At 39.6% G+C, this 11,349-nt stretch overlaps 1 protein-coding gene across 1 annotated transcript; it reads right to left on the reverse strand.

The window, feature by feature from the left end:
• Positions 1-803: 803 nt before the first annotated feature.
• LOC141051661 (olfactory receptor 1N1-like) lies at positions 804-1,736 on the reverse strand. Its single transcript, XM_073548667.1, has one exon. The coding sequence runs from the start codon at positions 1,734-1,736 to the stop codon at positions 804-806; it is 933 nt and encodes a 310-aa protein (XP_073404768.1).
• Positions 1,737-11,349: the final 9,613 nt, after the last annotated feature.

The following is an 11,349-nucleotide window of genomic DNA, read 5'->3' on the forward strand; positions in this document are numbered from 1 at the left end:
GCCAGAATCACAGGAGCGCTCTGCATCTGGAAGTGACTGTAAAAGACTCAAGATATCTACTGTCTCCATCATTGCCAAGTTGTGTCTACCCTGTTCTACATAGCCCTAGTTGGTCTTGTCATCTCCAGCCCTTTAATCTTTCTGTCCCTTCCCTCAGAAGCATGATTTTTTGCGCTCTCCCTACCCCATTCTTGTTGCATTGACACATTATATCTTCCCATCCCAAAAAGAGTCCTATCAATTAATGTTTCTCTCCTACTTTGTCCCCCTCTACTTTCTCGTTCTACACCTCTTACTTCCCTCCACAAAGTCCTGTCTCTTTTTCTCTACCATTCCTTGACAGAATCCATTGAGAGGGGAGAACGTAACTAGAGTCTCACGGAGGCCAGAGAAGCAAGCTGTGTTAAAAGAGCAAAACAGAAGAAGGGGAAATAATTTCAGGATAGAAAAAGTGATGATATATGAACCTGACATTCAGTCTATATTACTGGTAAAGTAAAATCCCAGTGTTATCTGGCAGATACAGATGCGGTCTACCAAAATAAACTTTTAGAAGACAATTAAATCATATGCATGGCTTGCTTAAGAGGTGTAGCACATGTATGAGGCCTGGCAGCTGAAGGGGCCATTATAAAGTAACATTAAAAGAGAGTCAGAGGATGGAAAAGAGGAGGTGAATGACTAATATTGACTATGGAAAATGACCCTTCTTTCGTTTGGTCAGAAATTATAGTTTTCCTTCTTTTCATTTAAAAAAAATTGAGATGGACTGACAAGATGGACAACCTAAGCAACTATACCGTTCATCTTTGTTTAGCATGATATAGGATCTTTATTAGAGCCTTCTTTACATCTTTATTTTTAAGACTGTAGATCATTGGATTGAGCAAAGGGACAGCAGCCGTGTTGAATAAAGCAAAACGTTTCTTGGCTTCTAAGGTAGTACTTAGGTTTGGGGTCAGATATTGGCTGAACAGTGTTGTATATAGTAATGCAACTACCATGAGGTGTGAGGAACACGTGTAGAAGGCCTTCAGTCTTCCAGAGCTGGTACGTATCCTTAGTATGGCATGTATGATAAATATGTACGACACAAATGTTAGGAGGAATGGTATTAGCATCATGGTAAGAAGCCCTTCGACAAGGAACAGGATCTCGAGAATAGAAATGTCATTACAAGAAATTTTCATGACAGGGACAATGTCGCAAAAAAAGTGGTTGATCTCAATGGAGGTATAGCAAGTGAAGCCACTAACGATAACCGTGAAAGGAATGATTTGTAAAGATCCCAGAACCCAACAGGCAGAGGCCAATATTGCACATATCCCAGTACTCATAATAATGTGATATTGTAAGGGCCTACATATGGCCACATAGCGATCATAGCCCATGGCCACCAATATCAACAGGTTAATACTGGCTAATGACCCAAACATATGCATCTGCACCATGCAGGCAGCGAAGGAAACAGTTCTATCACCGGTAATGAACTGTATGAGGATCTTATGCAAGGCAACGGTGGAGCAACTGATGTCTAGTATAGACAAGTTGACTAGGAAGAAGTACATGGGTGTATGAAGATGAGGGTCCTGACAAGCAACAAGAATGGTCGAGTTACTGAATAAAATAAAAAGATAAATCAGAAGAACCAGCAGAAATATGGATAGTTGAAGTTGGAGGTCATCTGTTATCCCCTTAAGGATGAAATATTTGATTGGCGTCTGGTTTGCTTGCATTGTGGCCAATTATCAGGAGGGTACTATACTTATATAACAACATGAGGTAATGTCTGATCATATTACGGCAGGGCAAAGGCCCTGGTGAAGGGACCCCAGAAAATTTTTACAGGCATCCATGTTGTATATTTCCATCTTAGTTTTTTCTTGTTTTTGTTTTTTATTTTTCCTCAAATTTTCTAATGTTTAGAATTATTTTCTTGCTTCACGGAATCTTCCAACATGTGTACACTAAAAAATAAAAAGGGAAAATTAAAGTGGAAAAATAATGTAAAAGATGATTTAGAATAAATAATACAAATAAAATTATTCAATTTAGTTTAACATGATCCAAATCTTTGATCATTTTTTTTATTATCTACATATTTGGAGCAGTATTAGTCGCCAATAGGTCTTACACTTCAATCTTCCCTGTCCCAGACACAAACATGTATCATGGCTAATTTCATAACAAACCAATGAACCTATAAGGATGGTTTTGGAGTGTGGGAAGGAAACAGAACCTGGAAAGAAAAAAACGCAAGGAGAGCACAGAATCTCCTCAAGCCTTCATTAGTTGGATTAAAATCTAGATGTTAGAGGCAAAGCTAAAGGCTCATGGTCTCTGGTGCCAATGTATAATTTGGGCTCCTCCCTTGTCTCACCATTACTGACGAAACTAAATTCTCATGAGTAGGTGCCACTGCCGTAGACGTACAGCATTACAGCTACATATAGCTTCAAGTTGCATGAAGCTGTAACATGGCTCCACTTTATGTTGCCCTACACTACCTGGCCTTTGATTTCATATGAAGCGATTTAGAGGATTTTTCCTTTCTGTAGCATTTTATATGAATCCGTTAGAAAAATAAATGCCAAATTATAAAATATTGTACATAGCAAAAATTATAAAGGCTGCTCTATATCAGATTGGCCCAAAATTACTTCAGACCACAAACCTGAAACTTAATTCAGACCTTAGACAAGACCTCAAAATAAATTCAGACCTTAGACAAGACCTCAAAATAAATTCAGACCTTACATCAGAACTGGTGATGAGCAGACCTGGTCGGATAAGGTGTTACCTGAGCATGCTTGTGTCCTAACCGAAAGATATGTTCTAGTCCCCGCGGCTGCATTCCTCTCGACTGTTCGACAGCCATAACACATCCATGGATTTACTGTTTGTTAGACGATCCCTGCATGTGTTGCGGCTCTTGAACAGCCTCAAGACATGCAGGCACGGGGACCTGAACATATTTTTTGAGCACTCAGTTAGCATCCAAGCATGCTCAGATAACACCTTATCCGATCACGTTCGGTTATCAGTAATCAGAACCCAAAATTAATTCAAACACCAGAGCAGACCATTAAAAATGTTTAGACCTCAGACAAGGTCCAAAAATGAATTCAGTGTTGGTTTAAAAAAATTGCAATATATATATATATATATATATATATAGAAATAAATTATTTTTTTTTTACAAGGGTGGTAAAGAAACTTCCCTTTTAATAGGATGACTAGTCGATACAGGGGTTTATGCTGCTAAGGCCTCCAAAGTTCTCAACCTTTACTAGCAAGAATGAATAAAGTCCAAAAAAGAGAAACAGATTCGGCACCGCTGCACCACCGTGGTCTCTTAAATCTAAAGAGACCCTTCACACACTACATGAACACCACATACCCCAAGGAACGGGTGCTCAATCCTGAAGAAATATAACAAAATCCAATAGCACAATGAAAGAAAAAAGGATGGCACTCATTATTACCAAAAGTAGAAGTCTTTATTTCATGGATAAAAATGCATGGGCTCGGGAGCAATGCAGAGAGTGCGGACAATGACCTTTTCGCACTCCTGCGCTTCAACGGGTCCTAATGACCCGACCGATGTCCGCTCTCTCCGCATTGCTCCCGAGCCCAAGCATTTTTATCCATGAAATAAAGACTTCTACTTTTGGTAACAGTGAGTGCCATCCTTTTTTCTTTCATTGTGCTTTACTAGCAAGAGGACCCAACACATAATGTTGAATAGGCCTCAATACCAGACATAGCCCATGAATAAGGGATGCAGCCCATATCGAAACCTCTGGGGAAAAAAAATACTAAATGTTCCCAGGACGATTTCTATACAAAACTCAAAATATTTTGTACATTGTTAGGCTTCATCTCATTGTACTGTACTTACATCGGGCAGCAATCCGGTGCTCTGTAAGAACACGACGCAGGCGGCTCCTGATAAATATACCTTGCACTATGCGGTAATTAATCCCTAGTCATGTTGGTAATTAGGGGGCAATTATTTATAAATCCATTTTCCAGTTTAGATTCTCTTGGGTATTTGCAAACAAATTAATAGAATAAAGCAGGTTGAAATCTATCAGGAATTGATATGCAGTCGGCCAAAGAAATGTTGCATTCCTTTTATAATACAGAAAGTGATAAACAGTTGTGGCCAAAAGTATTGACACCCCTGCAATTCTGTCAGATAATACTCAGTTTCTTCCTGAAAATGATTGCAAACACAAATTCTTTGGTATTATTATCTTCATTTAATTTGTCTTAAATGAAAAAACACAAAAGAGAATGAAGCAAGAAGCAAAAAGCAAAACATTGATCATTTCACACAAAACTCCAAAAATGGGCCAGACAAAAGTATTGGCACCCTCAGCCTAATACTTGGTTGCACAACCTTTAGCCAAAATAACTGCGACCAACCGCTTCCGGTAACCATCAATGAGTTTCTTACAATGCTCTGCTGGAATTTTAGACCATTCTTCTTTGGCAAACTGCTCCAGGTCCCTGATATTTGAAGGGTGCCTTCTCCAAACTGCCATTTTTAGATCTCACCACAGGTGTTCTATGGGATTCAGGTCTGGACTCATTGCTGGCCACCTTAGAAGTCTCCAGTGCTTTCTCTCAAACCATTTTCTAGTGCTTTTTGAAGTGTGTTTTGGGTCATTGTCCTGCTGGAAGACCCATGACCTCTGAGGGAGACCCAGCTTTCTCACACTGGGCCCTACATTATGCTGCAAAATTTGTTGGTTGTCTTCTGACTTTATAATGCCATGCACGCGGTCAAGCAGTCCAGTGCCAGAGGCAGCAAAGCAACCCCAAAACATCAGGGAACCTCCGCCATGTTTGACTGTAGGGACCGTGTTCTTTTCTTTGAATGCCTCTTTTTTTCTCCTGTAAACTCTATGATGATGCCTTTGCCCAAAAAGCTCTACTTTTGTCTCATCTGACCAGAGAACATTCTTCCAAAACGTTTTAGGCTTTTTCAGATAAGTTTTGGCAAACTCCAGCCTGGCTTTTTTATGTGTCGGGGTAAGAAGTGGGGTTTTCCTGGGTCTTCTACCATACAGTCCCTTTTCATTCAGACGCCGATGGATAGTACAGGTTGACACTGTTGTACCCTCGGACTGCAGGGCAGCTTGAACTTGTTTGGATCTTAGTCGAGGTTCTTTATCCAACATCCGCACAATCTTGCGTTGAAATCTCTTGTCAATTTTTCTTTTTCGTCCACATTTAGGGAAGTTAGCCACAGTGCCATGGGCTTTAAACTTCTTGGTGACACTGCGCACAGTAGACACAGGAACATTCAGGTCTTTGGAGATGGACTTGTAGCCTTGAGATTGCTCATGCTTCTTCACAATTTGGTTTCTCAAGTCCTTAGACAGTTCTTTGGTCTTCTTTCTTTTCTCCGTGCTCAATGTGGTACACACAAGGACACAGGACAGAGGTCAAGTCAACTTTAATCCATGTCAACTGGCTGCAAGTGTGATTTAGTTATTGCCAACACCTGTTAGGTGCCACAGGTAAGTTACAGGTGCTGTTAATTACCCAAATTAGAGAAGCATCCCATGATTTTTCGAACAGTGCCAATACTTTTGTCCACCCTCTTTTTCATGTTTGGTGTGGAATTATATCCAATTTGGCTTTAGGACAATTCTTTGTGTTTTTTCATTTAAGACAAATTAAATGAAGGTAATAACACCAAAGAATTTGTGTTTGCAATCATTTTCAGGAAGAAACTGAGTATTATCTGACAGAATTGCAGGGGTGTCAATACTTTTGGCCACAACTGTACTATTTCTTAGGCCACATTCACACACTCAGTATTTGGTCAGTATTTTACATCAGTATTCATAAGCCAAAACTAGGAGTGGGTGATAAATACAGAAGTAGTGACGTGATTCTATCATACTTTTCCTCTGATTGTTCCACTACTGGTTCTGACTTACAAATAATGATGTAAAATACTGACCAAATACTAAACGTGCGACAGTGACCATTTGATAGCTCTCCATTCAGAGTTTTATTCATATTTTTGCTTTCTGCGGAGTTCATATCTCCTAGCTTTCCTTGCTTGTTTTGCATCTGTAGATCAGTGTCAGATTGAAGTTCCTTGCATTATTTGGGGTCTTAGTGGTTAGCACTGTTGTTTTGCAGCACTGGGGTCTTGCGTTCAACTCCGAAAGAGAACAGCTACAAGAAGTTTGTATGTTCTCCTTGTATTTGCATGGATTTTCTTAATTTACTCTCACACTCCAAAGACATACTGATAGGGAATTTTGATTAGGAGCACAAATGAGGTCAGTTAAGATAATGTCTGTAAAGCACTGCAGTATATGATGGTGATATATAATCGAGGACCTGTCACTTGCTTACAAAATTAAATTAAATCTCTTATAAATATACCTGAGTTTCCCTGATTCTGTCTCTGTTTTACATTTTGCGCTGCATCACTCCATTGCAGATATATTCACATTTGTGTCTTTTGGAGCACAGAATGTGAAATCTCTGGTTGAAGTTCAACTGTGATTGGCAGCATCTTGGAGGGAGAAGTGACAGTGCCACCCCAGAGAAGTCTGGAGAAATGCCCAGTTGCACTACATGCAGAGATTTCACATGCTGTGCTCCAAAAGCAAGAAATGTGAATATCTCTGAAATGGAGCAAAGCAGCACAAAACAGAAAAGAGCTACATAATCAGGGGAGCTCAGAGATTTTACAAGGTATTTTTACTCATTTATTTAGCGAGTGACAGGTCTTCTTTAATAATAATAATCAATAAAAATGTTACACATAATTTGATTGAACTGGTGTTCCCTGAAGTGAAAAATTGGATTCATAGTGCTGACATATATTAGATTTTCAAGGTATAGGCTATAAGGTTGGAGAGGTTCATTAGGTGTCAGCCTATATATGCCCTACTGTATACAGTATATGCATATTAACTTTGATAGGACAAAAAACTTTGTGTAGTAGGTATGATGCTAGCCATATGTCAACCATGAAAGAATCACTAGCTGCACTCTCATTATGCAACCAATAGAAGCAATGGTTATGATTAAAACATCCAATTGGAATGAATAGTGTAAATATATAAAAGCATTCCTTGAAGCATATGAAAGTGATAATAATCAAAGCTGACCAGTTGCAATAAACCTTATCTTAATGAAGAATTTGTCTTCAGAGTGCTTTTATACAAAATTCCTTGAGGACCATTACATGATTCCAAAGTGTAAACTCTCCTTGCTGTCAGCGTGACCATTGAGAAAATCTCAGCAGTGCAGGTCTGTGCAAATCCCTGGGTAAGTAGACACTTGCTTTGCTAAAATGTGTCTGCACTGGTTTACTTTCAGTCACCAAAGTTCAGTAACTGAAAGTCTTAATTTAGGTAATTGTAAAACTCAGGAAAAGTAATGTTTCTAAATTAGGAGTGTTGTCCCTGTTTTCAAAAAAGGAAAGAAGTCAGAGCAAGGAAATTACAGGCGAGTGAGCCTTACTTCTATACCAGGAAAGATACTTGAACAAATTATTAAACAGCATGTAAGTACTTGGATAAGAATACAGTAATTAACCAGAGCCAGCATGGGTTTGTAGCAAACAAGTCTTGCCAGACTAATCTATTATCCTTCTTTGATGGAATCACTGACTGGGTGGATCAGGGAAATGCGGTAGATATAGTATATCTCGAATTCACCAATACATTTGATGAAGTATCTCACACTATCCTTATTGAAAAAATGACTAAGTACGGGATTGACAAGGCTACGGTTAGGTGGATTTATAACGGGCTCAGTGATCGTACTGAAAGAGTGGTAATAGATGGAGGCACATTCAATTGGAAGTGTGTTTCAAGTGGGGTACTGTTATAAATGAGTCACTGAGGAGCAAAAACAAAAACAAGCTAAGCCACAAAAAACCATTGAGGTTGGTAACTAAGAGGATTGCAGACCCCTGATCCTATCCACACAACTAGCAGTAGCCGTGGAGCGTAGCTACGATGATCCTAGGTGCCTCGTCACAGCAGGAGAACTAAATAAGCCTAAAGCAAGAAAAGGGGAAATCTAAACTGCTCCAGAGCAGACCACAAAGCAATAGACAGCCCCCAAACATGTATTGTCGGTGAGACAAGATGAAAACGCAAACACAGATAGAAAAATAGGCTGAGCAAACGATGGGGCCCACACTAACTAGAAAGGACAGGAAACTAAAGATGCTGTCTGCAATCACGCACAAAACCCTGCCAAAAAATGTCCAACACTTTCTGATAACAAGAACCCTGAAGTCGCTAGACTTCAATTCCATATATCAGCACTCTGTTATATTCTGAAGACAGGAGGGGTCACCGAACCCTCATCCACGCCACCAGGACGATCAGGATGGGCCCGGTGAAAAGCACAAACCAATTTATCTGCATGAATGTCAGAGGCAGAGACCCAAGAATTGTCCTCCTGGCCATAACCCTTCCACTTGACCAAATACTGAAGTCTCCGTCTAGACAGACGAGAATCCAGTATTTTCATAGAATCATAGAATCGTAGAGTTGGAAGGGACCTCCTGGGCCATCTGGTCCAACCCCCTGCTCAAAGCAGGATTCGCTAAATCATCCCAGTCAGATGTCTGTCCAGCCTCTGTTTGAAGACTTCCATTGAAGGAGAACTCACCACTTCTCGTGGCAGCTTGTTCTACTCATTGATCACTCTAACTGTCAAAAAGTTTTTTCTAATATCTAATCTGTGTCTCCTCTCATTCAGTTTCATCCCATTGCTTCTAGTCTTTCCTTGTGCAAATGAGAATAAAGTTGATCCTTCTACAATGTGACAGCCCTTTAGATATATGTAGACAGCTATTAAGTCTCCTCTCAGTCTTCTCTTTTGCAAACTAAACATTCCCAAATCCTGCAACCTTTCCTCATAAGACAGGGTTTGGGTTTGCAGACAGGTCACCATTCTGGTCGCTCTTTTCTGAACTTGCTCCAGTTTGTTGATGTCTTTTTTAAAATGTGGTGCCCAAAACTGGACACAATATTCCAGATGAGGTCTGACCAAAGAGGAGTAGAGGGAAATAATGACTTCACGTGATCTAGACTGTATGCTTCTGTTAATACATCCTAGAATTGCATTTGCCTTTTTTGCTGCTGCATCACACTGTTGACTCATATTCAGTCTGTGATCTATTAGTATACCCAAGTCTTTTTCACATGTGCTGTCACTTAGCCCTATTCCTTCCATTCTGTATATGCTTTTTTCATTTTTATTGCCCAGATGTAGTACTTTGCATTTCTCCCTGTAAAAAAAACATTCTGTTAGTTGCTGCCCACTTATCCAGTTTATTTATATCTTTTTGAATCCTCTCTCTCTCTTCTCTAGTATTAGCTATCCCTCCTAGCTTTGTGTCATCAGCAAATTTAATCAGTTTACCCTCAATTCCTTCATGTAAATCGTTGATAAAGATGTTGAACAATACAGGGCCCAGGACAGAGCCCTGTGGTACCCCACTTGAGACATTCTTCCAACTGGATGTGCAGCCATTTACGACCACTCTCTGGGTCCGATCACTAAGCCAGTTATGAATCCACCTAACAGTTGCCTTGTCCATTCCATACTTAGTCATTTTTTCAATAAGGATTGTATGAGAGACTTTGTCAAATGCTTTGCTGAAGTCAAGATATACTATATCTACAGCATTTCCTTGATCCACCCAATCAGTGATTCCGTGATAGAAGGAAATTAAGTTAGTCTGACATGACTTATTAGTTACAAACCCATGCTGACTTTGTTTAATCACTTCATTCTTATACAGGTACTGACATACATGTTGTTTAATAATTTGTTCAAAGATCTTTCCTGGTATAGAAGTCAGACTCACCGGCCTATAGTTGCCTGGGTCCACCTTCTTCCCCTTTTTGAAGATAGGAACAACATTTGCTCTTCTCCAGTCTTCTGGCACTTCTCCTGTTCTCCAAGAATTTTCAAAGATTATGGAGAGGGGTTCAAAAATTTCTTCTGCTATCTCCTTCAGTACTCTGGGGTGTAATTCATCTGGACCTGGAGACTTGAATTCATTTAGGTTAGCTAAGTGTTTCCTCACTATCTTTCTGTTTATAGATATCCTGGATTCTTCTATTCCCTTAATAGGACAGTGAAGAACAGTTGATGTTACATTTCCTTTCTGAGAGAAAACAGATGCAAAATAGGAATTTAAAAGTTCAGCCTTCTCAACATCCTGTCTTACCATTTCATCATTTTCATCCTGTAAAAATCCTATAGCATCTTTGACTTTTCTTTTACTTTTGACATATCCCCAAAATCCTTTATTATTGCTTTTGACATCTCTTGCAAGCCTCAATTTATTTTCAGCTTTAGATAATCTGATTTGTGTCCTGCAGGTTCTGCAGACAGCATTATATTCTTCTTTAGATATGCCTCCCTCTTTCCATTTTATAAACATTTTTTTCTTCCTTTTTAGCATGTGCGTAAGTTTTGTGTTCATCCATCTTGGTTTCCTTAAATGCTTCCTATTCTTCCCTCTTTTCGGAATTGTTAACAACTGTGCTTTGAGAATTTCATTTTTCAAGATTTCCCATCCTTCCTGGACATTTTTGTATTTAAGGATATCCAGCCATTGGATCCCTCCAATTCTCTTTCTGAATCCCTTATAATCTGCCTTTCTGAAATCTAACCTTGACGTCTGAGTCTTCACAGGTCTTCCGCCTCTAGTTATCCAAAATTCTAAAATAGCATGGTCGCTACCTCCTAGGACCCCAGCCACTTTTACCTCCTCAACCATTTCCTCCCTGTTTATAAGGATTAGATCCAAGGTAGCAGTTCCCCTTGTTTTCTCCCCTACCTTCTGGAAGATAAAGTTGTCAGCAAGAGAGGATAAGAATTTCCTTGACCTGTTAGTTTTGCCTGAGAGAGATTCCCAACAAATGTCTGGATAGTTGAAATCTCCCATGACAACTATGTCATATTTTTTGGAGAACTTGGCCATTTGATGCATAAAGAGTTCATCCATATCTTCAGCTTGCACAGGCGGCCTGTAGTAAATGCCTACAATGGTGTCCTTTCCATTGTTCTGTCCTTGTATTCTTACCCAAACAGTTTCCACAGAACTCCCAGTCTCTGAAGCTTCAATCTCTGTGCAGATATACGCGTTTCTAACATACAATGCGACACCTCCTCCTCGTTTATCAAGTCTGTTTCTTGCAAATAAGTTGTATCCTTCTAGTCTTGTATTCCAATCATGTGTATCGTCCCACCAAGTTTCAGTGATTCCAATGACATCATATTTCTTGTCCTGTGTTAGTAGTTCCAATTCTCCTTGTTTGTTGCCCATGCTTTGTG

This window comes from Dendrobates tinctorius, unplaced genomic scaffold (genome assembly GCF_039654945.1).
Source record: "Dendrobates tinctorius isolate UK_male_01 unplaced genomic scaffold, ASM3965494v1 ptg000158l, whole genome shotgun sequence".
Taxonomy (NCBI): domain Eukaryota; kingdom Metazoa; phylum Chordata; class Amphibia; order Anura; family Dendrobatidae; genus Dendrobates; species Dendrobates tinctorius.

Bases quoted from the DNA above. Each gene is read 5' to 3' on its own strand.
- LOC141051661 (XM_073548667.1), bottom strand. From the start codon at position 1,736: ATGCAAGCAAACCAGACGCCAATCAAATATTTCATCCTTAAGGGGATA.